General features: G+C 46.0%; 2 protein-coding genes across 9 annotated transcripts in view; one reads left to right on the forward strand and one right to left on the reverse strand.

The window, feature by feature from the left end:
- The first annotated feature begins 217 nt into the window (after nucleotides 1-217).
- Nucleotides 218-23,638, forward strand: LOC106853775 (serine/threonine-protein kinase PAK 3-like). Of its 5 annotated transcripts, XM_014877236.2 has the most exons (13): nucleotides 218-452; nucleotides 1,080-3,553; nucleotides 4,452-4,501; nucleotides 5,361-5,471; nucleotides 6,622-6,775; nucleotides 7,702-7,765; nucleotides 8,519-8,567; nucleotides 9,441-9,553; nucleotides 10,397-10,514; nucleotides 11,195-11,294; nucleotides 11,411-11,607; nucleotides 12,615-12,752; nucleotides 13,816-13,988. In XM_014877236.2, the coding sequence occupies exons 2-13, from the start codon at nucleotides 3,451-3,453 to the stop codon at nucleotides 13,933-13,935; spliced, it is 1,317 nt and encodes a 438-aa protein (XP_014732722.2). In that variant the 5' UTR covers nucleotides 218-452; nucleotides 1,080-3,450; the 3' UTR covers nucleotides 13,936-13,988. The 5 variants fall into 5 exon arrangements, 4 of the variants coding, with proteins under 4 accessions (XP_014732722.2, XP_088029073.1, XP_088029075.1 ...); XR_015806648.1 differs by lacking the exon at nucleotides 13,816-13,988 and adding exons at nucleotides 17,879-18,101; nucleotides 18,237-18,375 and having other exon boundaries at nucleotides 1,080-5,471; XM_088172947.1 differs by lacking the exon at nucleotides 13,816-13,988 and adding an exon at nucleotides 18,237-23,638 and having other exon boundaries at nucleotides 1,080-5,471.
- Nucleotides 14,967-26,347, reverse strand: part of CAPN6 (calpain 6) — a 47,887-nt gene continuing 36,506 nt past the window's right edge. For all 4 annotated transcript variants that reach the window (XM_088172944.1, XM_088172943.1, XM_088172946.1 and 1 more), the window contains 5 exons: nucleotides 24,452-24,574; nucleotides 22,815-23,017; nucleotides 22,053-22,174; nucleotides 18,498-18,634; nucleotides 14,967-17,653 (listed from right to left, as the gene is read on the reverse strand). In XM_088172944.1, the coding sequence (XP_088029070.1) occupies nucleotides 17,471-17,653; nucleotides 18,498-18,634; nucleotides 22,053-22,174; nucleotides 22,815-23,017; nucleotides 24,452-24,574 (768 nt within the window). In that variant the 3' untranslated portion in view covers nucleotides 14,967-17,470. The remainder of the gene's footprint in view (nucleotides 17,654-18,497; nucleotides 18,635-22,052; nucleotides 22,175-22,814; nucleotides 23,018-24,451; nucleotides 24,575-26,347) is intronic.

Below are 26,347 nucleotides of genomic sequence, written 5' to 3' on the forward strand. Positions count from 1 at the left end.
CCCAATCCCAGTCTCCCCAATCCCAGTTTCCCCAGTCTCCCCAGTCCCAGTCTCCCCAATCCCAGTCTCCCCAGTCCCAATTTCCCCATTCCGGGCTCTCCCCACCTCAGGCCCCTCAGTCCCGGCCCGGTAGCGCCCCCTGGCGGCCCGCGGCACACAGCCCCGCCAAGGCCCGCCCTCTGACTCCGCCCCCGCCGCTGATTGGTGAGAGCGGCCGAGGGGCGGGCAGAGGCCACGCCCCCATGGTTATTGAGGGGCTGGTGGGGAGCCGTGCCAAGATGGCAGCCGGGCGGGGAAAGGGAGTGGGGCCGGTACTGGAGCGGCGGGGCTGGGGGTCCCCGCGTACCTCGCCCTCTACTTCTCAACCCTGGAGGAGGCGGGCAGCTCCGGCATCCTCCGCCTCACCGGGATGCAGCTGCGCGACCACCCCAGCAGCGACACCGCGGCAGGAGGTGAGGAGGCTCCGGCAGTGACGGGGACGGGGCGGTGCGGGGGCCGTGAGGACACGCAGCGGAGGCGGCCCTGTGGTGGCAGGGGAGGGCTGGGATGGGGGACACCTCACGGGGAGCGGGGTCCCGGTGTGAGGGGACAGCGGGAGAGCTCCGCCTTTGGGAGGCTCTCCCTTCACGGGCTCTGGAGGGTCCGGGGACTCCATTTCTCTGTTTAAGGATGGGACTGGAAGCTGTGTCCGGCGTGAGGGCAGCTCCTGAGTTGGCGCTCGGGGTAATCAGAGCTCCGAGCTGAGGCCGGGTTGGACCTTCGGGATTTGGGATCCCTTGCAGTGAGGCGATCCCGGCCTGTCCTTCTCAGCTCAGCAGGAACATGTTCCAAGTGCGGATGAGGGGATGTGTGAGAGTGGCAGATGGCAAAGGGATACCTTGGACAGCTGCACAAGTCAGGCAAAATAAAGCCATCCCATACAGATCACTCTGCTGGTGGGAAAGCCCAAATGAGCAAATTTCTTCATAACATGCATGGAGAGAGGTCTTCACGTAACACTAAATGAAATTCTGGAAAAGGAATCGTTTCTGAGTACTAATTATTTAAGTAATTTTTTTTCCAAATATATTTCCCAACAGATGGATGCTCGTGGAGAAGGGAAGCTGCTGAGGATGAGAAGATGACTATTGAAGCAGGGCACACTGCAAACATGATGTGCTCCTTCATGCTTGAAGCTGGATAAATGTCCCTGTCTCAGCAGGTGGAAAGTGAAACCCAGGCCTGGAGCAATTCTGGTGGTGTGTGTGGTTAATCCCCAGGCAGTGCTCTCCACTCCTCAGAGACTCACGGCATTTCTGGGCTTTGCTCTCTTTGTTTTGGTGATCTCAGTAGCACGTTTTACGCTGAAGTGTGGTCTAAGAGCTCTGGAGCAGCTCTGAGTCCTGGTCCACGTTCATTGCTGGCATTTCTTGTCTGGGCAGTTTGGTTTTACTTGATGCCTTGTGCTCAAATGCTGTTCCTTACTCCTCTTGCTGGGACACTCAGTGGGTTGGGGCTGGGCCCTGCTTGGAGTAGAGAAGGTTGGGATTGCAAGGAGCTTCCTTTCAAACTGGGAGAACACAAGGGCCCTTATGAGACAGGCACTGAGACTGTGCCCAGTGCCTGGCAGTCTGCCTTTGTCATAGCTCCAGGGGCACAGTCTGCTCCTGCAGCCCCTTCTCTCTGCCTGTCCCCTGCCCCTGGGATCTGTATTTCCTGAAAATAAATGGAATTTCACCCTTCAAAAGTTTGCTTCAAAGTGACAGAGGAAAAGCTTAATAAAAATGCCAAGGTCATGTTTTCCTTGCCTCCTAAAATAATGTGACAAGTCCAATATCTGCATTATTAACTATCAGTGTGAGCTTGTTTTCTTTTTAGGAGCTTTCTGCTTTACCTGGGGCTCTTTTTCTGGTGCTGCACAAGCACATGGCTGCAGCCACTCCCCGTGGACAGCAGCTCTCTAGGACCAGTAGCTATTTATTGTCCTGGCTAAAGATGCCCTCTCACTGCAGAAATAGCTGTGTGAATGTTCCTCTCTTGGCAAACATCATATTTCGACAAAAGCCTCTGTGTTTTGCAGAAAAAATCACTTTACAAAGGACATTTATAATTTTGTTTTGAACTGGAGCAGTCCTCAGGCTGAGCAGAGACAAGCAGGATTTCTCCCAACAGCCCCACTCTCCTCACCTGCCATTGGCAGTCCAAGATAAGGCTGCAAAGACATTGCTGCAAAATGTCACTAAAATCTTCGAGGAAGTGATTTAGCAGCAATAAAATTTTTTAAAAAAGGTGAATTTGATAGAGGTGGCATTTCATGCAGCAAATGACTTTGGTTTGTAAGTAAAAGCTAGTGGAACAGAGTGTGTGATCACTTGGTGTTAGGAAAAACCTCAAAAATAGCATGTTTGGCAAAAGTGACGAATTAGCTGCAATAACTGAGCTATCAAAGACAGTTACTGATGGGGTAATTTGAGTTGTTTAAGTCTGTTCTGGGAAAATGAGGATTAGGAAGAGGCATAATTAAAATATGCAAAGCCAAAAGGGAATAGAGAATAGATATTAAGTCACTTTAAATTAGTAATTCATGAGAGGGTGGAAGGGAGAGAAATGGATGAAATTATGCTCTGAAAGGGCCCTGATATTCCATTGTTGCAAAGAGAAAAGCTATTCAGAGCCCGAGCACATCTTCTCTGCACACAGAAATTGGAGAGCTGTCCATGCACTGAGGGAGCCAATCCTGCAGGGTTCCCTCATTTCTGAGGTAATATGTTTTTGCAGGGCCATCAGGAGTTTTCCAAGCTCTGTTTTCTGTACTTTGACAGCAGAGCTAAAGGAGCTTGACCAGGAGGATCCCTAGTGCTTCACTGTTAGGATTGTGAGAGGCAGAGTCTTTCCCCCACAGTGTTCCCTGGTGTGCTGAAAATTCCATCAGGGTGGGATTTACCTGTTAATCAGACAGCAGAGATCATTTCAGCAAGATGTTTTTGTTACTCGCCATCAAAAGTCCAGTGCAAAGCTCCTGCAGGCACTGTTTTGTCTGCCACTAGAGAAGAGTTTTGTTATGGAATCAAAAAAAACAGTTAAGCCTTACATCATTACTCCATGGAAGCACAGAGTTGATTTCCAGATGAGTTTCATGCAGGAATAGGAGCTTTGCAGCAGGAGGAAAGTTGACATCTCACTGCATGTCAGGCTCCAAAATGAAAATGGAACATCCAGCTGGTCAAGAAGCTGCCTGGAACCATTCCAGAGTGTGAACCTGCAGCTGCTGCCTCTGTGATGTCAAGGGCCTATTGGGGTGTCAGTGAAAGGACAACAGGACACTGCAATGCAGAGCTCCTCAATGCCCCCTTTCTCCTGGCATTCCAGGAGGATCCTTCTCCTCCAGGAGCTCTCTGCCTGCAAACCAGCCAGGTTTTATCTGCTTGCTGGGTTATGCTGCTCTGCAAGTTCTAGCACAGCTCTGCAGAAATGATCCGGCAAATCAGTGCTGCAGCGTATGATTTTCTGTCTGCCACATCTGCAATGTATTTTTATCCAGATAAACCCTGGCTGGCAACAGCTCATCTGGGGAGTAAGTAGTGCTTTTCCCTAGGTGCAGCATATCTGGCTTTGGGGTCACTGTGTTCTTTATGCTCTTCCTTAGGAACTGAGCTGATTTTGGAACAATGCCAGTAAGATGCCATTGGTTTGGTAGAGCTCCTGTCAACAGCTGTTAAGAGGGGTGTCTCAATGACAGCATTTGGAAAGTGGGGAACACTGGGGGGGGTTCCATTCCCTACACAGAACAATCTGGGGAGTCTGTAATTCCCTCACTTTGCTGCTTCAGCCAGCTTCCAAAATGGAAGAGCTTGTCAGAAGTGCTTCTAGAAAGTGTGTCATTATCTTCAGAACTGAGGAAAAGCATCTTTTTTTTTTGCCATAATTAAAGGATTTGACTAACAACTGTGCTAAAATAGTGATGATCTTCATGAGGAAATGTAACCTCCCAGCAGTGTGTGCTCCTGAACCCAGGAGCTGTTCCTGTGCAGTGTCAGAATAGAATTCACATGGCTAAGGGGGATTTTGGGAAAGCTTTTCTAGGGAAACATTTTCAGCGAGCTAAAGAGAGCCAATATACACAATTGATTAATAAGGAGAAAAAAAAACAACAAAAAAACCCTGCTTTAGCTCTTGGGTAGAGTTGGGCAGAGCAGAATCATTGACTATTAAAGAAAATTTACATTTTCTTGACAGAGTTTCTATTCATTTACTGGTGAAACAGCACAAAAAATAGACAGAAAAATGTAAAAAAGAATTAATCTGGTATTTTGTCCTGTTCTGTTGCTTACTGTGGAAAAGAACTGATGTTCCTGGAGGGATGTTGTGAAAGAAAATTGCTCTCTTATTTGGGCTAATTTGTTCCATGGGGGATTCCCCACAAGAGGCAGTTTTCTAACAGCATCTGGTTCATCTTCTCTTGCCCACTGCAGATCTGATCACCCAGTTATCCAGAGGTGGATACAGGGCAGCCCATCCTTTGGTGAGTGGGGGAGGAACCTTGGACATTCCTGGAGTTTAAGAAGTGTGGAGCAAGCTGTGAGTGAGCTTTCCCTGCTCCAACAGTGTGCCAGCCTGATAAAGTGTCCATGTCTGGTTTTGCAGCAGCAGCAAAGGGATTCCTGGCTGTTTCCTCAATTGGTATTCAAAGCTTTTAAACAGATGAAAGTCTGGTTTTGCAGGGAGAAGATTGTGGGTTTAGCTATGGTGGAATATCTAATTCACAGCAATTTTCAATACTGTATAATTGCCCCATTTTAGTTTAGTTTTAACAACTTAGAATTCTCTTTCTATCAAGTTTCACGATTTATCTTTAGTACAGCTGGATATATAACTGAACATAAATAAAGTTATAATTGATAATGTAACTCACTGGAACTACTGAAAGGAAGTTTTAAATAACAATCCATGCTAATAAATGTTGGGTTGCAATAACAACCCTAGAGAGAGGAATGACACCCACATTAATATTGGCTAAATTTATTAGGCTAATATTATACATTTTAAATAGAGCACCAGTGAGTGTGAAGGTGTAGATGGTACCTTTGATTTGCTTCAATTCTCTTTGTGTCAGCTTTAAAGCAGTTGGGAAACAGCAAATTTGGGGCAACTTGATGTAATGCTCTGCCCCTGCAGAGCAGCAGCTGGGGCTGTTTCAACCCCCCATAATTTATAGATGTTTAAATTGTACTGTGACACGTGTAACAGGGAACTGAGGCTGTAGGACCATGTGCACGTCTAGATCAGTTTCTGATGTTGAAGCAACTGAAAGTTGTGTGTAACAATCAAACCTCCCAAATGGCAGAATGGAGACTCTCACTCATGTTCCTGACTGTCCCCAGGCCACAACACTGCCACCAGAACTTCAACTGGCTCCTTCCCTTCCTGGAGAAGAGGATAATGTCAAGGAGGACGTGGATGAGGAATTTGCAATTCTTGCTTCATCAGAATTAGTAAGTGCCAGCTTTGGTTACCATTGGTGCAATTCAGAGCTGCAAGTTTCTGCTCAGACAGCAGCTGCTATTCACAGCTGGAGGTGCTGAGGGCCAGAATCCTGCCATGACACTGTGCTTCACCCCAGCCACGGGCACCTGGAAAATTGCTTTTGAATTTGCCTTTTAGTCATCAGTTTCCCTTGCAGGATACAGGAGAAACTATCTCCTGGGTGTACCTGCTCCTTTTTCTCTTTATCTGAGAAAATCAATGAAAATTGAACATGAAACTGGCCATGAACTTGTGTAAAATCAGCCTTTTGTTTTTTGTTCATTCAGTTTATGATATGGACAGCAAAAACCAGTTTAAGAGCACTGGATGTGGCCAGCAGCATCTTCCTGAGGGTTTGCATTTGGAATATGAGCTCAGGGGATCCTGCAAGCTCCCTTCCTGACATAAACTTGTGAGGGCCGAAATGAGGGATGCAGGACTCCAGACTGGCTCTTTAAAATGTTGTTTATTGTATCCAGAGGATACAGCAATTTATTTATTATTTAAAATGTTGTTTATTGTATCCAGAGAATTTAACAATTCACGGGTCATGGGTGACAAGAGCCAAGCCCACAGCGGTCAGCCTCAGCTGTAGGCTCATCTGAAACTGCTCTAGTTCTGGTGACAATGCATTCTATACTTTTAATACATAACAACCAATCAATACTTTTACCTGTAGCCTATCATAACCACTATAATTACCATATTCATGTTACTATTTTTCCATTACAAAAGGTTAGTATGTTACAGTGTAAGCTAGAAGTTGTTTTCCAGTTTTCTTGCAGTGGAAAATTGAGACTTTTTTTCTACTTGTAACATTGGCATTCTTGTTTGCCTGTGAAATCTTTTTGCTTGGTAAAAACATCAGTTTGAGGTGGATTTATCCTTTGCTCTGAGCTATAAAAACCCTTTCCAACTCACATGCTAATGTACCCTTTGGCTTCTTAGTTATCCAGTAAGACTAGCTCAGTAATTCTTTTCTTCTATCTCAAAACTTGCTTTCATTTCTACTCCTTCTTCAGATTCTACATTCAAAGATCTTTCTGCTATATATACACATCTGTGAGACCTTCCTGTCAGAGCCCTATCCATCCCAACAAAACTAATTTCTCATCACAGATCCACACGAGCTCTCTGCTGGGAGCTGAAGGTACAGAAGACGACACATTTCTCCTGCCTGACATCCTCAGCAGCAGCAGGAGCGCTCTGGAGAGACCCAGGGTCCGGCCACAGCAGAAATCCCAGCTCACAGAGGAAGTGCTGGAGCGGCTGAGTACGTGTGGTGTGGTCTTGTCTGGTGTGTGCTCTGTGTGTCCCAGCCTGAGCTGCACCAGAGGGACAGAGGACGCAGGAATTCTCTCTGGGCACTCCTGAGGGCAGCTCAGACTGGGTTCAGTTTCTCTACACTTCTGTCTGTGCTGAAGGCAAAAGCAGAGATGGTTTCTGATTCAGCACAAGGTGCTTTGACCTAGTGAATAAACTACTGAACTCCTGAGTGCTGACTGCCAAATCAAGCAGAATATTTGGGTTCCTAAATTCTCTTTAGTCCCCGACAAGTCATCGGAGCAAAAATACTTCACAGCAATCTCTTAGAGTGAAGGCATGGTCCTTCAAATGGCACAGGCAAGGTTATCATCAGAATTTAGCCTGGAAATCTATGATGAGGGTCCTGCATCTTAAAGCCCCATCATTATTGATTATAACATGAGCTGCTGTTCTGTAAAATCATAAAGACAATCTTTTGGCAAACTGCTGAAAGTTGGGAAGATCCCCTCCTCTCCTGGGAACACTTGGCACCGTTTCTTAAAAATTAATCCCAGATCCCAAGGAACATTTAATCTTCAGAAATATTAAACCTTTTGTTGAATCACACAAAGTGTTCATCCCCAGGAAAATAAAGTCTGTGTTGTTCCAGCTCTCCTAAATCTTTGTAGAAAACAGACTCTTGCTTTGGTACATGATCTTTTCTGGTTTCTGCCTCCTGTGGATATTTCTCCAGGTGCTTTGTTTCCTGTCAAGGTAACTCTTCAAAGCATTGTAGAAAATCAGAAAATCTGTGGAGCCATCTGTGCTTTGGAGCTGTCTCTGTTGCTGCTGTTGCCCTCAGAGGGCTCACAGCCAGACAGTGGGGCTGCATTTCTGATCTGCTGGAAGGTGGTGTCTGTCTGAAGTGAGGATCATGCATTTCATTTCTTTCAGGGGACATTGTGAACAAGGGGGACCCTATGACAAGATACACTGAATTTGTTCAAGTTGGTCGAGGGTAAGTCCAATCCCAGTTACTCCTACAGAGCCACAGGCCAGGCATTTTGCTGCTGTAATATCAAATGTGAAGCCAAGCAGGCTCCAAACATGATGTGGGTTAAGATCCTCCCATCTCAGTACAGATCAGAATTAATAATTGTGGTCAGAAGGTGTTGTCAAAGAAAACTCGATGCTGGCAGTACCTCACCTGCAACAAGGACCTTCCCTCAAACCTTAATGCCTAAAAGAGCACCTTACCACCCCACAGCTGTCAGATAAAAGTTCTCAATAACATTTATTTCAAGTATTTTGCTTAAAAATATTCAGGAATCCAGATTGAAACCACATAGTTTAGCCACTGAAACCAAAGGTGAAATAAGATCTCACACTGTCACACAAAACCCCACCCTGTGTAGTCTGCAGCATGCATTCCCTGGAAAAAAATACACACATGGACACAAAAAGAAGGGGAAAAAAACAAACAAAACAAGACAAAATGGAGAAAAAATTAAATATTTTTCAGTGTTTGTAGGCACACCTTCCCCCTGCTCTTAGGTTTTGAAGATCTGTGCCCCAGCTCTCATTCTTCAAGCTGGGCCTCAGTTTTCCCTTGGACATCCTGCATGACAGAGGCTGCTGTGCTGTTGTTTGAAGAATAGATGAACCAAGGTGTTTTAAAACACTTCATGCAGCACAGATCTCCTGTCTGGGCTGGCTTTCACTCCCAGCATCTAAACTGCTTCTCCTTTCTTCACTGCTCTTTTGTTTCCAGGGGTTTTGGGACTGTTTACAAAGCCATCGACCCAGCCTCAGGAAATGTGGTGAGTGCCAGCACCCCAGCACCTTGTGCAGCTGCTCAGGGCTTTCCCCTCTGCTGTGAGCTCTGCTGGAGCTTTGGGTGGCCAGTAGAGCTTTCCTGCACAGGGTGCTCCTCAAGCACAGAGCAGTGGCAGCCTGCAAAACACATCTTGGACAGACTTTGTTCCTACTCAGTATCAGAAAGAATGCAAGAGGGGCAGTGGTATCTTTCAGAGAAGGACATAATTAAGGCTTAAAATACCAGAGAATGGGTTATTTCTTTAGAAACCCAGAAAATAATTGCAAATCTGAACTGTGGTAAAGAATTGGAGTAGCAAAATCGAAGTTCAAGAACTGAGAAATGTTGTGAGATTGTAATTTTTTGGTGTGTGTAACTGCTATGGTCTTTTAGGGTGGGATTTTATCCATCATGTACACGTGTTTGCTTTGTTATGCAGCCAAGAGCAGCAGCAGTTGCTGAAATAATGGCCAAACGCCATAGAATGCTGGAGGATTCCCAGCTGTTTTGATACGTCTTCACAGTCACAAAATCCTGCTTGCAAAACCTGCATGCATAATAACAGAGGTGATAAACTGAGGCCATTGGGGAAGAATGTGGGTGCAGAGTGTTGCCAGAGATCTGCGGGTGATACTTTAGGGAAATTTTTCTGGAGTTCAGAAGGCAAAATGTCTCTAGCAAGTGTCCTGTAAGTGGCACCCAAGCAAATGGAGAAATCAGCTGTTGTCCTGTCACTTCCTGAGCCCTGGTGTCTGATCATAAGGTCACAGGGCACTTGGCACAGTCCAGCCCCATCGTTCCAAAACCACTCTCTCCATGGTCATTGTGCTGTCCTGCAGCAGAACTTCTGCAGTCCATGGTCCCAATTTTGTCTCAGGTGGCCCTGAAGAAGATGCCTCTCCGCAAACGGAGCAGAAAGGAACTCATCGTCAATGAGATTCAGATCATGAAGGATAACAGGCATCCCAATATTGTCAATTACATAGACAGGTGAGTGGTTCTGGTGTCATCATGGGAATGTTCCTTCACACACTGCAAGCCAAAGGTTAAAAAACCCCTTTGGGCACTGGCAGAAGATGGAGCTCTTTCTTATTTCTCTATTCATCTCCAGTGGATGGCAGGAGATGGCCTTGGGTCTCCATTAATCTTTTCTGGTGTATTTAGCTGGAAACCCCTTTTCAAAAACCTGGATACACCAAGTCTTACTAAAACAACAGCCTGTCAGTTCATTACCTCTGTGTTGTTTTGGGGTTTTTTCAAGTTGATCGTATTTTCTATGTCTTAATGACAAGTGCTGATAAACCATCATAGAAATTATCTCCCTTGGCCTGTTCCCACTATTTTCCATTGCTGTAGAAGCCAGAAAGACTAAATTCTCATTTGCAGAACCACATAATTTGCCAGCTTTTAAATAGTTTTTCCTGTTTCTGACTGTATTTTATGCAGTGTTTTCCAAATGGTTGGCCAATATCTGTCCTCAGTGGTGCAGAGCCTCCTCCCAAGGATAACTCTGGAGTTGAGTTGCCTTGTTCCTGGCATGAATGGTGGAAATGATAAATTAAACTAATGACTCAGTTGATGGCAAGTGTCCTGGTTCCAGATTGATCTCTGCTGTTACTAAACTGCATTTTTCTCATTTCCCATCTAAGGCATCTCCTTTCTCATTTAGACTGCTCGGATTCCAAATACTCTGTAGCCTACAAGGAATGTCTCTGTTTCATTCTGCCTCCATTTACAAGTGACCTGGATGGAAACAAAACCCCTCTGCAGTCTTTCCCACAAGGTAATTTAGCTGTGCACATTCATCTCCGTGCCTTTGTTTTCTTCTCTCAGCTACCTGGTGCATGAAGACCTGTGGCTCGTGATGGAATATGTGGATGGAGGCACTTTAACCAGCGTTCTTGTCCGAGTCTTTATGGAGGAAAGAATGATAGCTGCTATCAGCAAGGAGGTGAGGCACCCTGCTCGTGTTTCCAGTGGCTTAGACAGAGTGGAACAGGAGTGACTTTGTGTTCAGAGTTTTGTTTCAGTGCTGCCGTTATGAAATGTAAAATAAAAGGGCATCTAAATGAGCCTCCTGTCAGTACAACTGCATTTCTTACACGCTGTTATTATACTCATACATTTGTACTGGTTTTTAATTTATTTAATGTTCTGAACTTTGCCTCTTTATACTGGAGCATGCACTGCATTCTTGGCCTGTAAAAGCAAACATGCTGGTGGCAGAATTTTAAACTAATAGTAAATTAAAGTAGAGCCTCATTTCTCACAGCCCTCAGCTTAAAAGGAGAGCATTGCACCCCAGATGATGTTTGCTTCTGAAAAGTGACTAATGTGCTACTCCTGTGTCTGCTGTTGAGGCCAACATAAAACCTTTGTCATGCAGCCCCCACACAATAGTGATCCACTTCATAATGGAGGGAGAGATGTTTTCCTTTTTGACAAACCCTCCCTTGTCACCTGGATGGAGAGAGCACAGCCACTGCAGCCCTTCTGGCTGGTTTTGGAATGGACAGTTTGTATCAACAATTGGTGTTTCACCTAGAAATTCAATCTTTTAGAACCATTTCCTTTTATTGTGTGATGAAATGAGGTTAATTAATTTTTGCCCTCATGGGCTTTTTGTTTCAGTGCCTCAAAGCCCTGGATTTCCTTCATTCAAAAAATGTGATCCACAGAGATGTCAAAAGTGACAATATTCTCCTCGGAATGGATGGATCTGTGAAACTGAGTAGGTGTTCTTGGTCAGGCACAGCATCCCCGTGTTCTCAGATGTAGAGTGGGGAATTCTTGTGCTTGGTTTCACACTTCAAGCTGGTTTGGCAGTATTTTTGTTTTCCTCCTCAGCTGATTTTGGCCTGTGTGCTCAGCTGACCTCGGAGCGGAACACACGGTGCACAGTGCTCGGCTCTCCTTACTGGGTAGCACCAGAAATCCTGAAAAGGAAGGAATATGACACCCAAGTGGACATCTGGGCCCTTGGGATCGTGGCCATTGAAATGCTGGAGGGAGAACCTCCATACTTTAGAGAAAGCCCTGTCCAGGTAAGGTGCAAGCACTGTCAGACGCCACTGTCTTGCCAGTCTGTGCCATGTTTTGTCTGCCATGAACCAAAATCCCACTCAAATCAGCCTGAAATAGTTCCACCAAGGCCCACTTCTAGAAATGTTCCTGCAGAACATCTCATCAGAGCAGAAGTGACCCGTGCCAGTGCAAAAATGTGCTTTTTTTGAATTCCTCCTGCTGTGTTTGATCTCTCTCTGAGCTGGAACTGTGAATGACAGCAGCAAGTTTCTCCAGTTGGGAAATTACTATGAAAAGCATTACAGGTGTATCTGCAGACCCAGAAGTCTTTTCAAATTCTGACCAGTACCTTTCAGGGAGGGTCACTGGTTCTAGTGATGCCATAATTATGTATTACCCAAAAAATTTCTGAAAGTATGTTTTAGCAAAGCTACTTGTAGTAAATTTATTACGAAATTTTCAGGTTTAGATCCTGATTCCTTAAAATGAAATGATGAGTTCTTATACCAAACGAGCAAGGACTAGTGGAAGAATGTGTACCAGGGTAAAATCTCATCACTAATAGCTGAAACCAAGTTAATTCCTGCACAGTTAATTCCTGAGGAAGACAACAGTTCTGAAGAATTCAGTCTTCCACTCTTCTTGTAAAAGTTCCCTAACTTTTCTTGGAAAACCACTTTTGGCTTGCCTTTGCCTTATATAAGGCAGCAAACACAGATGAAGAGAATCATTTCCAGATCCCAGAATATTCTGAATTGGGATGGACCCAGAGGGATCACCAAATCCAGCTCCTGAGTACTGGCCCATCTGGGGATTGCTGTTACCAGCACCATGCTGTGACCAGCTACACTCAGGGTCGTTATCACCCCTGCTCTGCAGGCTGACAATTCCCTGTTCCTTACCCTCCAATGTTGATCACAGCCCCCTGCAAGGCGTCGGGAGCTATCAGAAAGCCAGGAGGGGCCTGCAGTGTAGCTGTCAGCCCCAGGGATGGTCAGTGGCTGTCCCGTGCTTCCTCTGTCCCCAGGCTCAGCGCCTGATAGCCCAGAACAAGTACCCCCCTCTGAGGATGCCCAGCAAGATGTCGATTCTGTTCCACGCCTTCCTGCACTCCTGCCTGGACACCGACCCCAGCATCCGCTGGACAGCCAGGGAGCTCCTGGAGGTAAAGGGCCAGTGGGAAATTCTCCTCACCAGGAGCCTTCCTCTCCTGTTAATCCCCTCTCTGGGTGCTTTTCAAAGTAGAATTTGGCTTGGAAGGGACCTTTGAAGTCCATCTGGGCCAACCTCCCTGCCATGAGTGGGGACATCTTCAACCTGTTCAGGTTGCTCAGAGCTCTGTCCAACCTGCCTTTGGATGTTTTCAGGGATGAGGCATCCAACACCCCTCTGGGCACAGTGTTTCACCATCCCTAGCATAAACAATTTCTTCCTTAGACCTAACATGAATCTCTCCTCTTTTTGTTTAAAACCATTACTTTTTGCCCCTTTGCAACAGGCCCTACTAAAAATGGGTGCCCTTCAAGTTTTGAAAAGCTGCAATAAGATCTCCCTGGGACCTTCTTTTCTTCAGTTCTCTTGACTTTGCCTTGGAGGAAAGGTGTTCCATCCACCCTCTGATCATTTCTGTGTTGTATTTTGGGGGTGCATTCAGTTTTAGCTGGTGGCAAGAGAACTGCAGTAGAATGGTGCCAGGTACAGAGGCCCAAAATGGTGTTGGTGGAAGAGGAACCCAGTCCCAGCCCAGCAGTCAGAGATTTGGCTGTTCTTGTCTTGGTGCTGCAAACCTGCACCTCAGGGTTCTTCAGAACAGCACAGGCCTAAATCTAATGGGATCAACATCCCTTGGAGGTGCTGGAGTTCCCTGTGGAACAGCTTGCACTCATCTTTTCTGACAACAAAAGTAGCCTCTACCTTTAGAAAAAAAGGAACCTAAATGAGTCCTTTGAGTCTCCTGAAATGAAAAAAGCCCTAAGGTAGCAAGTGGCATTCCCAGAGTGCTGGCAGGGCCAAAATCCCAGCAAGCTGAAGAAACCTTGGTAGATTCATTAATGGGATTACATTTGCCTCTGACAGCAAGGTCCTGAATATTAAGACTGAGGTGGATATGGTCCCCTCAGTCCTATTTATGGGTATTTCTGGTAACCAGAGGAATCCTGCTTCCTCTTGTGAGAAACTGGGTTTGGAAAGTAACAGTTCCTTTCTTTCTTTTTTTTCCCTTTGGGCAGCATCCATTTTTAAAAACAGCTGTGAGTCTCTCTGTCCTGCCTGAAGCAATCCAAATAGCCAGGAAAATCTGTCAGGGCATGGAAGCAATTCGTGCCAGCTCAGAGAAAAATCAGGAATAAAATTTTCACTCATTTGAGAGATTTGTTCCCTTCTCACCCGATGGTTCCATTCACTTCTGAGTTGTTGGTTATTTCTTAAACATGGAAAGTCCCAATTATGGGGACTTTGGTATGGTTTGGAAATGGGGAAGGGTCTCCATTTATCGGCTCCAGACCACGCTGCTCTGGAATGCCCATGGGCCGGGTTTTGCCCAGTAGTGGCACTTCTGAGTGAGGAAGAAAGTGCAATTGCATTTCCAGCCAAAACCAGGTGAAGAATGGGGCAGCCAAAACATCCTGTTAGATACACACAGTGAGCTGGAACTGTGGAATATTTTGAGAATTCCCTCTCCTCCTTCCACCTTGCAGAACATGTTGACACAAAAAATAAATAATATATAGAGATTACAGAGAAAGATATGCATATAATATAGAGTACTAAATGGGGGGGTGTGCAAATGTACATAGACACACAATATACTATATAATTATTATATATATAAATATAGAATATATATTATAGTACTACATATATAATATATATTATATAGTACTATATATACAGTGATTATATATATGCTACATAGTACTATAATGTTTTTATATAATTATATGTATAAATAGTGTGTTACAGAGCTGTGGACATACATTTACTTTGTACCTTATATTGTCCCCTATGCACAACCCCCCCTTAACTCTCCTGCACTGTATAGTTCCTTATATAATGTTCCTTATATATAAAAATATATAATATATATGTCTATACATATATATTGGGTGGGTATATAGAGTGTGTATCCATCGTGTGCACACAGACATATATATATAATATTTTTATATACACTCAGAGGCTTTTATAACTGTTACACAGTGTATAGGGAGATACAATAGCGTGTATAGGATACTGTGTGGCACCCTGTATAAACACCGTTTTATCAGGGTGTGTTGCACCTGTCAGATACCGGTACCTGGCCGCGGTCACACCTGTGTGCGTGGGCACCGAGCGCCCTCTCGCGGCCGCTGCCGGCGCAGAAATCGCTAAAATTGTAAAACTTTTTTTTTTGTAAAATTTTATTTAGGTCTCTTCGTATTGAAAAGTTACAAAAGGTTACAATGAAATATTTTACACCCATTTCCACCTGTTTTAATTTTTGAGGTGGCTCGAGTGTGTACATAAATGCAGTCCTTTCCCCCTCCCAAAAAACCAACCCCAAGATGTTTTCCCACATGTTGATATCATAACAATTTTAACTATCAATGGTAGGAGCAGGCAGCAGCGTGGGCCCCTCAGCCTGCCCGTGCCTCGCTTCACCTGGCAAGGCAGAGCCAGCTGTGTTCCCAGGCTGGATCAGCTCCTCCTGCTGGGAAAACCAAACAGTTCCCAAAAATAATCAATGCAGAGGTCCAGGCATCCTCAGGGGAGCACTGGCCAGCAGTGCCTGTCCCCATCCCCAAACTGGGGGAATGGCTGGAGCTGGCACAATGATCAAGGCCTAGAAGTCACCATGTCCATGCTCCCCACCCTGACTTCCCACTTTGCCAGGCTGTGCATGGCCAAGAACTGCTGGTCACACAGTCACAGTCACACAGTCCCACAGTCACACTGCCTCTGTGCCACTGATGCTGAGGACCAGCCTTTGCAGAGGCTGGAACAAGATGCTGGTGCTGGGACTGGGGCCAGGGCTGTGGAGCTCCAAGGAAAGAGCCAAGGGATGCCCCTCCAGCTCAGAGCTGAGGTGGCTTTGTGGCCTCAGCGGGCTCAGGAGCTTTCTCAGCCAAATCGTGGGGCGGGCAGGCACAAAGCTCTGGTGCCATCTCGGAGTGGAATTCTTTTCAGGCTGAACACTGACCCTTGGCCAAGCCAAGCCCTGGGAATGGCCCCCATCCCATAGGGAACACTGCAGGAAGCACAGCCTGGAACAGTGTGTGAGGAAAGCAAAGCAAACAGGTCTCAGTGCAGCCCTGACATTTGCAGTTCCCTTCGTCCAGACTTTGGTCTGCATGAGACAGTTCATGCTTTTAAAAAGATATGTCTCAGTTTACAATTTTTTCTGAGAGTAAGCAGCCCTGAAACCATGAGCTTACAGAGAATGTCACTTGCCTGTGGGGCTTGTAGTTCACACCTCTGACAAGATCTCTGCTATGCCAAACTGGCCTGAGCCCAGACTGTCTGAAAAGAGCTGGATTTAGGTCCTTGGTGCATGCAGCATCATTCACAGCCCCACAGTCCCTCTCTGGCATGCCAGACAAAGCATTTTCCTACCACAGCAACGATCCTTTTGGAGCCCTGAGGAGACTTCAAAACCTTTTGTGAGAGCATTAACTCTGTCAAGGGTCATTTCAAAAATTGTAAAAATTGCACAGTGTGGCTGAAGTGGCTACGAGGCATAAAGGAATCCCAATTTCCTGGCTGTAAAAAAGGCAGAACAGTCCTTCAGCTTCACCTTAGCACCCAGAATGTGCATCTGTGTAAAAGCCATTTCCTAGTGTGTGGCACAGAGAGCCCCATGCACTGCCAGGGTCACCGAGGGAACGCTGCCATGGGCTGCAGGGCAAGGGGAGAGCTGGCACCAGACCCCTGCTGTGAGGGAAATGTGAAATAACACCATCCTCCATGGTACCCAAGTGAAACTTCATCAAATATCAGCCGTGCCAGCAATTAATGACTGCAAAATTTTGAGAGTTGAGACCTGACACCTGCCAGGGAACAGCACCCTGCTTTTACAAACTCACCCTTCTCATGAGCTCATTTTCTCCTCTTTCAGGCTGGTGCTACATGTACCAAAACAAGAGGGCTGATATTCCATTTTTAGCATTATGTGGCTTAAACAAAGCAAGGAGGCTCCCATTACTGAATCTGTGCTCTGAGCAAAGCCACAGCTGAACTGTGAGATGCCCTTGGACAGAGATACCAAACTGTGAGCCACCAGCTCAAGGTGGAGAAGAATCAGAAAGTCAATCTGAGAGCCTTTGGGTGAACAAATCTCTTATTTGCTGTGGTGTTCAAACAGGCACTGCAAGATCTGCCCCTCTATTTTAATGTTGTCCTGGCAAAACTGGTCTTAAGGTCATGAGCTATGACTGAGCTCCTCGAGTAGTGACATTTTCACCAAGGAGTAGAAACACCTAATCTGTAGTGAAATTCATCAAGAAATTTATGTCCTTTTATGGGGAGAAAAAAAAAATCCCCATGAATCCCTCTTGTACTTGCCAGTCCCCAAGCTGCTGGTGGGTGCCCGATGGAGCTGCAGCCATTCCTGCCTGCATCCTCAACGATGCTGCTGGGAAGATGCTCACATCCTCCTGAACTTACCTGCCAGCGTTACATTTGGCCCCTTTCCCACTGCATGAGCTGTATCACGAGCATAGCTATGTATAAATATGCATTTCCCCCTCTCCCAGCGCCTCTCCGCCCATTACCAATGATAATGTACAGAGTTGGAGGGCTTTTTTTCCCCTTTGAAGCGATTATGCTGATGTGCACCCTGTGCTCCCGAGTCCCCGGCGCGGCTGCCGCGAGGTGACAGCTCCGTGTGGCTCTGCGGGGCCGCGGCGCTCAAAGCTCGGCGAGGTCGTCGCTGGAGAGAACCGTGACGCTGATGTGACCCGGCACCTCGGCTGCTTCCCCGCCGCCTCTGCCCCGCAGCCGCAGCCTCCGCTGCTCGCGGGGCTCAGCGGGGGAGGCTGCGAGCACCGCCTGCCCCAGCAGCTGGTCACTCAGGAGGCTGCTGTTCCACACCTGGAGAGCAGGGGACACAAATAAAGCCGGCTGAGGCAGCGCTGCTGTCACACTCCGCTGTGCTCGAGAAGGGGCAGCCCCCGTTAACCCTTTGGAAAAGCAGAGGAGGGGGTGTGCGTCTAAATTTAGCTAATTGTCTAGAGAGCATGAGGGAGAGTCTGGATTTGCATGCTCATTTACATAGACTATGCAAATAAGGAGCAAAATGCAGCTTTTGCTTTCTAGGTCACAGCCTGCCTAGGAGAGGAATAAAAATGACCCTTTTTTACCTCATCAGCAGTAAAACCTACCTACAGTAGCCTGTCTGTGCTGCTCTGACTGCCTGTGCTCACCTCTGCACCTCCTCAGTGCTAGAGTTTGAGTCTGGCCCACAGCCTAGACTGAAGACAAAGTTTTCCAGAACTACACGATCTCAATGCCAAGCTCTATTTCTCCAGCTAGTGCTGAGGTAAGCAGTGAGGTCTAGTTCTCACAGGACTAGAATTCAGGGTAGAAAACTTCTAAATAACACCCTTAACTTTGGTTTTGTTTCAAACATTGACTCTGGACAACGCTTGGCTTCTCTTTGTCTCCCTTTCATCAGGTACCACACGGGGCAAAAGGAATTCTGTCAATTCTTTCAAAGCCTTGGAATGAAACATGCCTTGTGATCCCTAAGTGCCATCAGCTGTGTTTGTGGAGGAGAAGCAGCAGCACAGCCCCAGGCAGAGCCCAGCAAGGGGAGCAGAGATTCTCACTTCTGTTCTGGCTATCAGTCACACAAAGGAAAGGCAGCCCAGTGAAGCCCAGGGAGGCTGCTGTGCTGCCCTCCCTGCCCTGAGCAGCTGCCCTGTGGCTGTCTCACCTGGATGGTGACAGGACTGTCCATGTCCTTTTTGTAGAAGATCACCTGGGTGTTGAACACGGGGCTGGTGGTGTCGTGCTGCACCGGGGAGCGCCGGCTCTGGTTCTCACACTTGATGAGCACGTAGGGATCTGCTCCTGGAACACAATCAGCAGCACAGCTTGGGCACACAGAATGGCAGCTGAGAGCTGCCCAGAAACCCAGCAGAGACAATCCCCTCCTGTGCCTGGCAGCACCACAGGACAGGGCACCAGAGCACGCCAAAGCCACTGCTCCCTGTCCAGGTGAAAACACAGAACCATGGAATGGTTTGGATTGGGACGGACTTTAAAGCCCATCCAGTTCCTCTTCCTGCCATGGGCAGGGACACCTCCCACTGTCCCAAGGTGCTCCAAGCCCCCTCCAGCCTGGCCTTGGACACTTCCAGGGATCCCGGGGCAGCCACAGCTTCTCCATGAACCTGTGCCAGGGCCTCCCCACCCTCACAAGGAACAATTTCTCCCTAATATCCAATCTAACCCTCATACGTGACGCCCTGCAATTGTTCAAAATTCTAGAAATGCTTTGTTTTTACAGTGAGCATTTTTATTTCTTACTTAAGTTGATATTCTCTTTCCTTTACAACAAGGAGCAAGAACCGTTTTGGAAACACCAAATGCATTCAAATAGATTGGGCCATTCCACTTTCTAATTAACTTTTAATTAAACAAAGGCAATACCATGTTTTGTATTTCAACACAACTCTGTCCATTTCTGTTGTAAATGACAGAATATCTGGTTTTTTTTCCACACCTTGCAACTTCTTAGATACAGATTTTAAATAAACTCTGGGTATTTGTAAGTCAGGCTCGTGAGAGGTTCTAACACACATTTTTTTTCACCATCTACTTGAAAACACCACCACAGCCAGAGGGCAGCACAATTTTAGGCAACTTTAGCTTTTTAACAAGCCATACCCAGATTATTTCCCTCAAACACGTCACTCATTTACAAAACCAGATGCCAACATCTCACACGAACAAACCACATAACAGCTGCATCCAAACCAGATGCAGCCACCTCCATGTACAAGGCTGACACAGATTTTTCCATATGTTGCTCTGTGGTTACACCTGGCCAGAGCTGCCACGGGCCTGTTTCCCTGACAACCCCTCACAGTTCCATGGCAGGTAGCAGGATATTGGCTTTTCTGATGGGCAATTGCCTTCCGTGTCACTGAACTGTGAATTCAGCTCTGGGACATAGGGTGGCACCACGCAGTGTCACCACGGGTGGAAAAGCTGCCCTCTTTGCAAAGCGATTTGGAAAATGGATCTGGATAAAACTGGCTCTTGACTGCCACCCCAATGGTGTTAACAACGTGTCGAGGGCAAAGAGCAGAGCAACACCCGAGCATTAACAGTAATTAAGAGATAAAGAGCATAAGGAGGGGTGGGGAAAGGACACAGAGCTAAAGAGGTGACAGGCACATCTGCTGGATGGATGAGGGAGCAGTTAATGAGGGGACTTGCTAAGTGAAAAGAAAGAGAATATTTGAAGGAAATACTCAAATTCTCAGCAAGACCTCGAGAAACATAGGGAGGTAGAAGGGGGACACAAAAAGTTTCTGCACCCATGATGTTCCAAAATGTTCTGACCCCATGATGGCAGTGCTGGATGGGTCAGTTGTTTTAGGAAAACTGCCTCCAATTCCACAATAAAAGGAAGCAGTGGGAGAGCACATGGGGGATCAAATGTTCTCAGTTATGGATGGCCCAGATCTGTGCCTGGTTTATTTACAGGACAAAGGAAAAACATCAAGATCTGCTAGAGTGGAAAAGCAATGTCCTGGTATTGGCCATGAGCTGGGAATGAAACTGGAGCTGCTGCTCAGGAAATGGCTGTGGCAGGGGAAGGAGGGCTGGGTTCAGCTCTGGGGCACACAAATGGCTCCAGCTCTGCCCTCACCCCCATAGCAGCTCTCTTACCTCAGTCCTGGCCATGCTGCTGCGCTGGGAAATTGGGTAAAAAAACATTGTAAAGGAAAAAAAAAGTTGGAATCTGTAAAAGCCAGAAACACCTGAACAGTAATGGCATTTCTAAGGCTTAAAGAAATCTGTGCTCAGTAGTCTAAGGCTTAATTTTTGGGTTTTTGAGAACTGCACTGAGGATCTAACACCCCAATCCTGCAGCACTGTACCACAGCAAAAGGTTTTCTGGAAAACACTCCTGAGGGAATGTTCCCAGCTGAATTCCCACTCCTCTCTGCTGCTCTGACCAGAACCTGGAGAGCTCTGACCCCATCAGCCACTGGAAAAGGGCATGGGACAAACAGCAGGTACAGTGCTGAGACACAAGCACTGCCCTGGCAATCACAGCAGGTTGTTTTGCCTCTATCTCTGCTTCTCCTTCCTTCTGCTTCTCAGGCTGCTCCCAAGGCAGCTCCGCAGATTTTCTGCTTCCAGGGCTGTCACACAACATGGATCTCAACACTCAGCTTAGAAAGTGGTGGTGAAAAATAATTCAATATGCAAATCCAACATGGAATATCAGCAGGAAGAGTTAAAGGTGGAAAAGGCGATTTGTTCTCAAAGAGAAACTCGGGGAAAAGGTCTGACAGAGAGTAATGAGAGCAATTTTTAAAACAGGCTTGGGAATGAGTGACAGAAAATCCTCTAGCACAAAGAGTTTCCTCATCATCCTGCAGACCTGCCACTGTGCTTGGCTCACACACAGCTGGATCCACTTCAGAACACACTGACTTGGAGAGAGGTACTTCCACAAGGAGCATCCAGGCCTGAGTCTGGGCTGTTTGATTCACCCACTATTCCTGACAACAGCAAACCATCCATTATTTTGTCCAGACATGGCAACGGATCAAAGACAGCACCAAGGAGGAGCTTTCCAATAAACATTTAAAATAAAGACTAAATAATTCTCCTCTGGCCAGGAACAGGGCTCTGGTAACAAACAGCACTGAGCTGTGAAAAATAAAGACTATCAGACAGAGAGCAGGAGTAGAAAATGAAGAAGCAAATGGCAACTGGGCAAGTTTCCTAATTAACTCAACATCAGGTGCTATAAAGCCATTCTGGTGTCCTTCAGGACACTTCCTCTGACAGATACACAGTCATGTACAAAGCATTTAACTGTTCTATCCTTACCCACCTGAAAATGGTTGCTTGAAAACCATAAAGTCTTCCCTGCAGTGCTCTAATGAGGTAAATGTAACACACTATATGAGTCTGTGCCATTCAGCTGCCTCCTGGATATCTTCCATTTAGAAAATACACAATCCTGTCACAAGAACATTACTAATCCCCACAATTAGCTCCTCAGGAGGGCCTGGCTCCTGACTCCTGTCCATCCTGCCCAGTTATGACCTCCTCATAACTTGATGTTGTGCATCCCCATATTCACCTATCTCTCCATTGGAGCAGGTTTTACAACATGATGGAAAAACAAATCCCATAAATCCTCTGTTTGGATAATTTCTGATTGCTTAAGTATCAACCCAAATCACCTTTAGAGGACTGAAAAGCCAATTCCACTCTTCCAGACTCTCCTTCCACTTACCTCCTGATCTGTCTTGTTTCTGCAAACCCTCTGCAGAGTGGACTTTGATTTGGGTGACTCTGCGTGGGTAGCCACAAAGAAGACTCCAACACGTCATTTCAGGCCTATCTGCCTTCAGCTCCCTGAAAAATCATGGAAAAAGCAACCTAAGCAAAGAATGTCAAGCAAACAATCAATGGTTGTGGAAATCTGGTATTTTTAGAACATGAGATTTGTAGTTTTTCCTCATGTGCCATTTTGAGTTCTATGGTGCAGAAATGACAGATGTAAGATATAAAAATAGAGCAAAGCAAAGTAAAACAAATTTTGTTATCTTTTGTGTGGAAGCAAAAGTGAAAAAAAAAACAATTTTAAATAGTGGAAAATACTATCAAATCAAGAAATAAATGCAGTGGGCCTGATACATGAAGCACTGGTTCTACTCTTGCAGTAGCCACTGCTTTCAGAGATGATCACAAAAACAACAAATATCAGCTGTAACCACAAGCACCAGTGCTCAGTGTCCTGACCTAGAACTGGAGACCACTATAAGAACTGAACTAAAAAAGCCAAAAGACTCAAAATGAATCGCCCAAGAGGTCCCTAAGTAAACATTTCCTGACCACGCACAAACCTGGAGATTCTCAGAGGTGCCTCTGATACCTCCAGGGCCCAGTTCTGGAGCCACACGAGCCAGTGAGTCAGGACAACCTGGCAACCCCTTGTGTGGAGCTTCAGCCTGTGGGCTAAGGAGGATCTCCTGCAGCTGTGGGTGCCACCCACCTGAGTTTTGAGGGCACATCTGTGTAGAGCCTGAGGATGAATTTGGTGGGGACCCCTGGGATGTAGGTGGTTGGGATGAGGACGTAGCGGCCTTGCTGGAGGACGCTCCTCAGGAACACGCTGCGTGTGTTGGAGTAGGGAGACGTGGCCACTCTCTCCTGCACCGTGAGCTTGTGCAGCCTGTACCTCCTGTTGTCCTCCACCTGCAGCAGAGAGGGGTTAATGCCAGCAGGGATAATGGGCAGGCTTGTCCCTGAGCGTCACACAGCTTTTCACAGCCCAAAAACACAGCGTGCAATAAAGGCAGATCATTTGACAAGTGTTTTCTCATCCAGTTAAGCTGTGGCAGGTGAAAGTTTGGGGCTGGCAAAGACAGGAACCCACTGAAAGAGATGATGTGATGCTACTGCAGAGCTGGGAACACTTCCACGGGTGGACACACACCCCAAGGACTGCACCTGCATCCCTCTGCCTCCTTCCTCTAGCCTTTCTCAGCAGGCTCCCAATCCAGATGCACACAGCTGGATTTTCCTTGCCCATTCCTGAATACAAAAGCCACAGAATAACCATTCATGTTTTGCTCTAAGCCTTGAAGTTGTGTTTAACTCTTAACCTCCTCTCCAGGGGATTGGTATTTGCCCGAGCACAGTTTAAATCTAAACCTCCCTCTCGAGCAGCTCTTGGGGCAAAGGCAGCCCTTCATTCTTTCCTGGCAGCTCTCTCCCCAAGGCCTTTAGTCATGCTAATGAGCCTGGTGTGTTAGAATCTATCTAAAAATAGAAAAATTATTGATCAGAAATAAAAATAGAGCACTGAAACTTTTAGGAAGGTGTGGTTTTCTTTTTCAAGCCTTTCCAAATTACAGGCATGAACAAGGGAAATTATTCTGCTTTCTGAAAGACACTTTTCAACATATGTGGTTAACAGGTGATTGGCAAATGAGTAGGTGTGATGCAGATGTCAGCAGATCTAATCAACTGTTGAAAATTGATCTATTTTTAGGGTAGGGCCATAGATTTAATGTAGTCCCAGGAGCTGTAGCAGCAGATGACAGGATTACCCCAATCCTCAGTGAAAAAGCAGAAAAGTTGCTGTTTCTTTGCTTCCTTCCTTCTCTGAGTTTGAGTGTTTTCATTTTACTCAATTTGCCTTGAGAGTGCAATTAAATTACCTTTTGGCATCCCTGTGGTTCCTTTTCCCATATATTCATTTCCTGCTGTATTCATTTTTCATTTCTTATATTCATTTTCTGCAACAGAAAAACTGCAGACTTTTCAACCTCATTCACCTGGCTGTATTTGTTGATGAAATGGAGGCAGAAGAAGGAGAAAAACCCCTCCATGTTTTAAGAATTTAATATCATTTTGCCTTTCTCTAGAAAGTTGGAGGGGTAGGAAAAACACTTAAGATTCTTTTCCAAGGGGCAAAAATTATTTATTTCAAATAAATGGAATTTATTCAAATAGAGTTTGAGCTGAACTAAATTCAGTTGAGTACCTATGCCCGAGTGCAGTGCCCACACAAAGTGTGGCAGAGCCAGACCCCAGGAAAATCCTGCCACAGATCTCCCTGTCAGGGTGAAGCAGGACTGAGCAAACTGAACAAACTGTGCAGCAGCAGTGCAGCTGGCTGCCTACCTTGAGGATTTCAAAGCCAATGGTGATGTTGTCTCCTTTCCCTTCTTTCTTGTACTTGCGCCGATCCTCCTGCTGTAATGACACCAACACTTTGTCCTCGGCCTTCTTAACATCAAAGAGGTACTGGGGGAGAGAGAAGAAACAAGGGCTGTTGGAATGGCCTCAGGAGGCTGAGGGTAAAGCCATCACCAAGGAAATCTGTGCATACAAAGGAGGCAATGGAAATACATCTGGGGGAGGAAGGTGAGTTCTCCCTGTAACAGATGTTCCCGGCGATTCACAGCTGGAAAATGAATGCTAATAATAAGGATCTTAAAATCAAAATTATCAGGTAAATAAAAGGTGTTGATGAAAATGGTAATCTTAGTGAAAGGACTTGGGGGAATGACCTTAAGGTGAAGCAAGGTAGGTTTAGAGTGGATGTTAGGAAAAAATCCTTCCCTGTGAGGGTGGTGAGACCTTGGCACAGGGTGCCCAGAGAAGCTGTGGCTGCCTCTGGATCCCTGCAGGTGTCCAAGGCCAGGCTGGATGGGGCTTGGAGCAGCCTGGTATAGTGGGAGGTGTCCCTGCCCATGGCAGGGGGTGGATTGAGATGAGCTTTAAGCTCCCTTCCAACCCAAACCACTCTGTGATTCTCTGATTCTGTGAACTCACATAAAGGACAGCCTGGGACAAAGCTACCAAACAACTGGAGTCAGCAGGAGGACACCTCATTTGAAAGCAAAAGACAGAAGTTTTATTTAGCTATAAATCAGGAGTGAGATTAAAAAAATAAACCAACAGACTCCACATGGGGTCTTAGATAATTTTTGATTCTCCTTTTAACTGAACAGTGACTTCAAATTTCAAACATCTTTATATAGGGCCTGCAAATGAAGGAATATTTCAAATCTTATTTAAAAGGCACTTTGTTCTGTATCTACAGTTCCTAATTAATGTGAGAATGAGAGAAATGTTAATTTTGGACTTCTTGGTTTTCCTGAATACCCAGTGAAAAACAGCTAAGAAAGACTCCTGCACCTTCAACATGCAAATATTTTATCCAAACTGTTTACGGTAAACTTGAGTCAACTTGGATTTAAGACAAATCAAAGGAATTTATTTCAAGTTTAAGCAGCAGTTCCCATTTTGCTAAATCCAACTTGAACAGTTGCATTACTAAAAATCATTACCAGACCATTCATAAGTAAGTATGAACAAAAGAAGGTCAGACAGGTGTTTCTCTATACGACAAGGAATTTAATTAATTTGTTCATTATTAGAGACTCCTTTAAATTTTGCTTTGTGCATGCAGAGGGCAAACTTGAGTTGTCAGGACCAATGGAGGGATTATTTACCCCAACTTTGGACAGATGCTGTACTCTCCCATCCTCAAAGACATTTAAATGTGAAGAAAAATAAATAGAAACATAAACCTGCAGCAGTGCACAGCTGGGTACCATGTGCACCACATGTTCTGAGTTAAGCAGGAATTCCCTGGCAGCATGGAGAGGAATATCATCATTGGTTCAATTGCCCCCTCCCTTCTCCTTTGACTGCTGCTAAAAAGCAAATTATTGAGCTTTGCTCTGAGGTAGATATTGAACTTGCCTTGGTCACAGAACCATCCACATCCCTCTGCCTTGGATTTCTGCTGAGTAAGACCTCATCCCAAGCTCTGATTTGTGTTTTATATCACTTATTGCAGCAGAAAAAGCACAGGGCCCTGGGAGAGTTCCAGGGGTTGTAAGAAAACCTAGAAAGTGAGATATAAGCATGCAGCAACACCCAGTAAGGCACATTCTAATTCTTGTCCCTGTTGAACCATACACAGGGTTACTCCCTCAGCGTGTTCCAAGGCCATGGAGGGGTAGGAGGGCAAGTGGAACCAGGAAAGTTCTCCTGGTCTGATGACAG

Source organism: Sturnus vulgaris, chromosome 14, assembly GCF_052056855.1.
Source record: "Sturnus vulgaris isolate bStuVul1 chromosome 14, bStuVul1.hap1, whole genome shotgun sequence".
NCBI lineage: Eukaryota > Metazoa > Chordata > Aves > Passeriformes > Sturnidae > Sturnus > Sturnus vulgaris.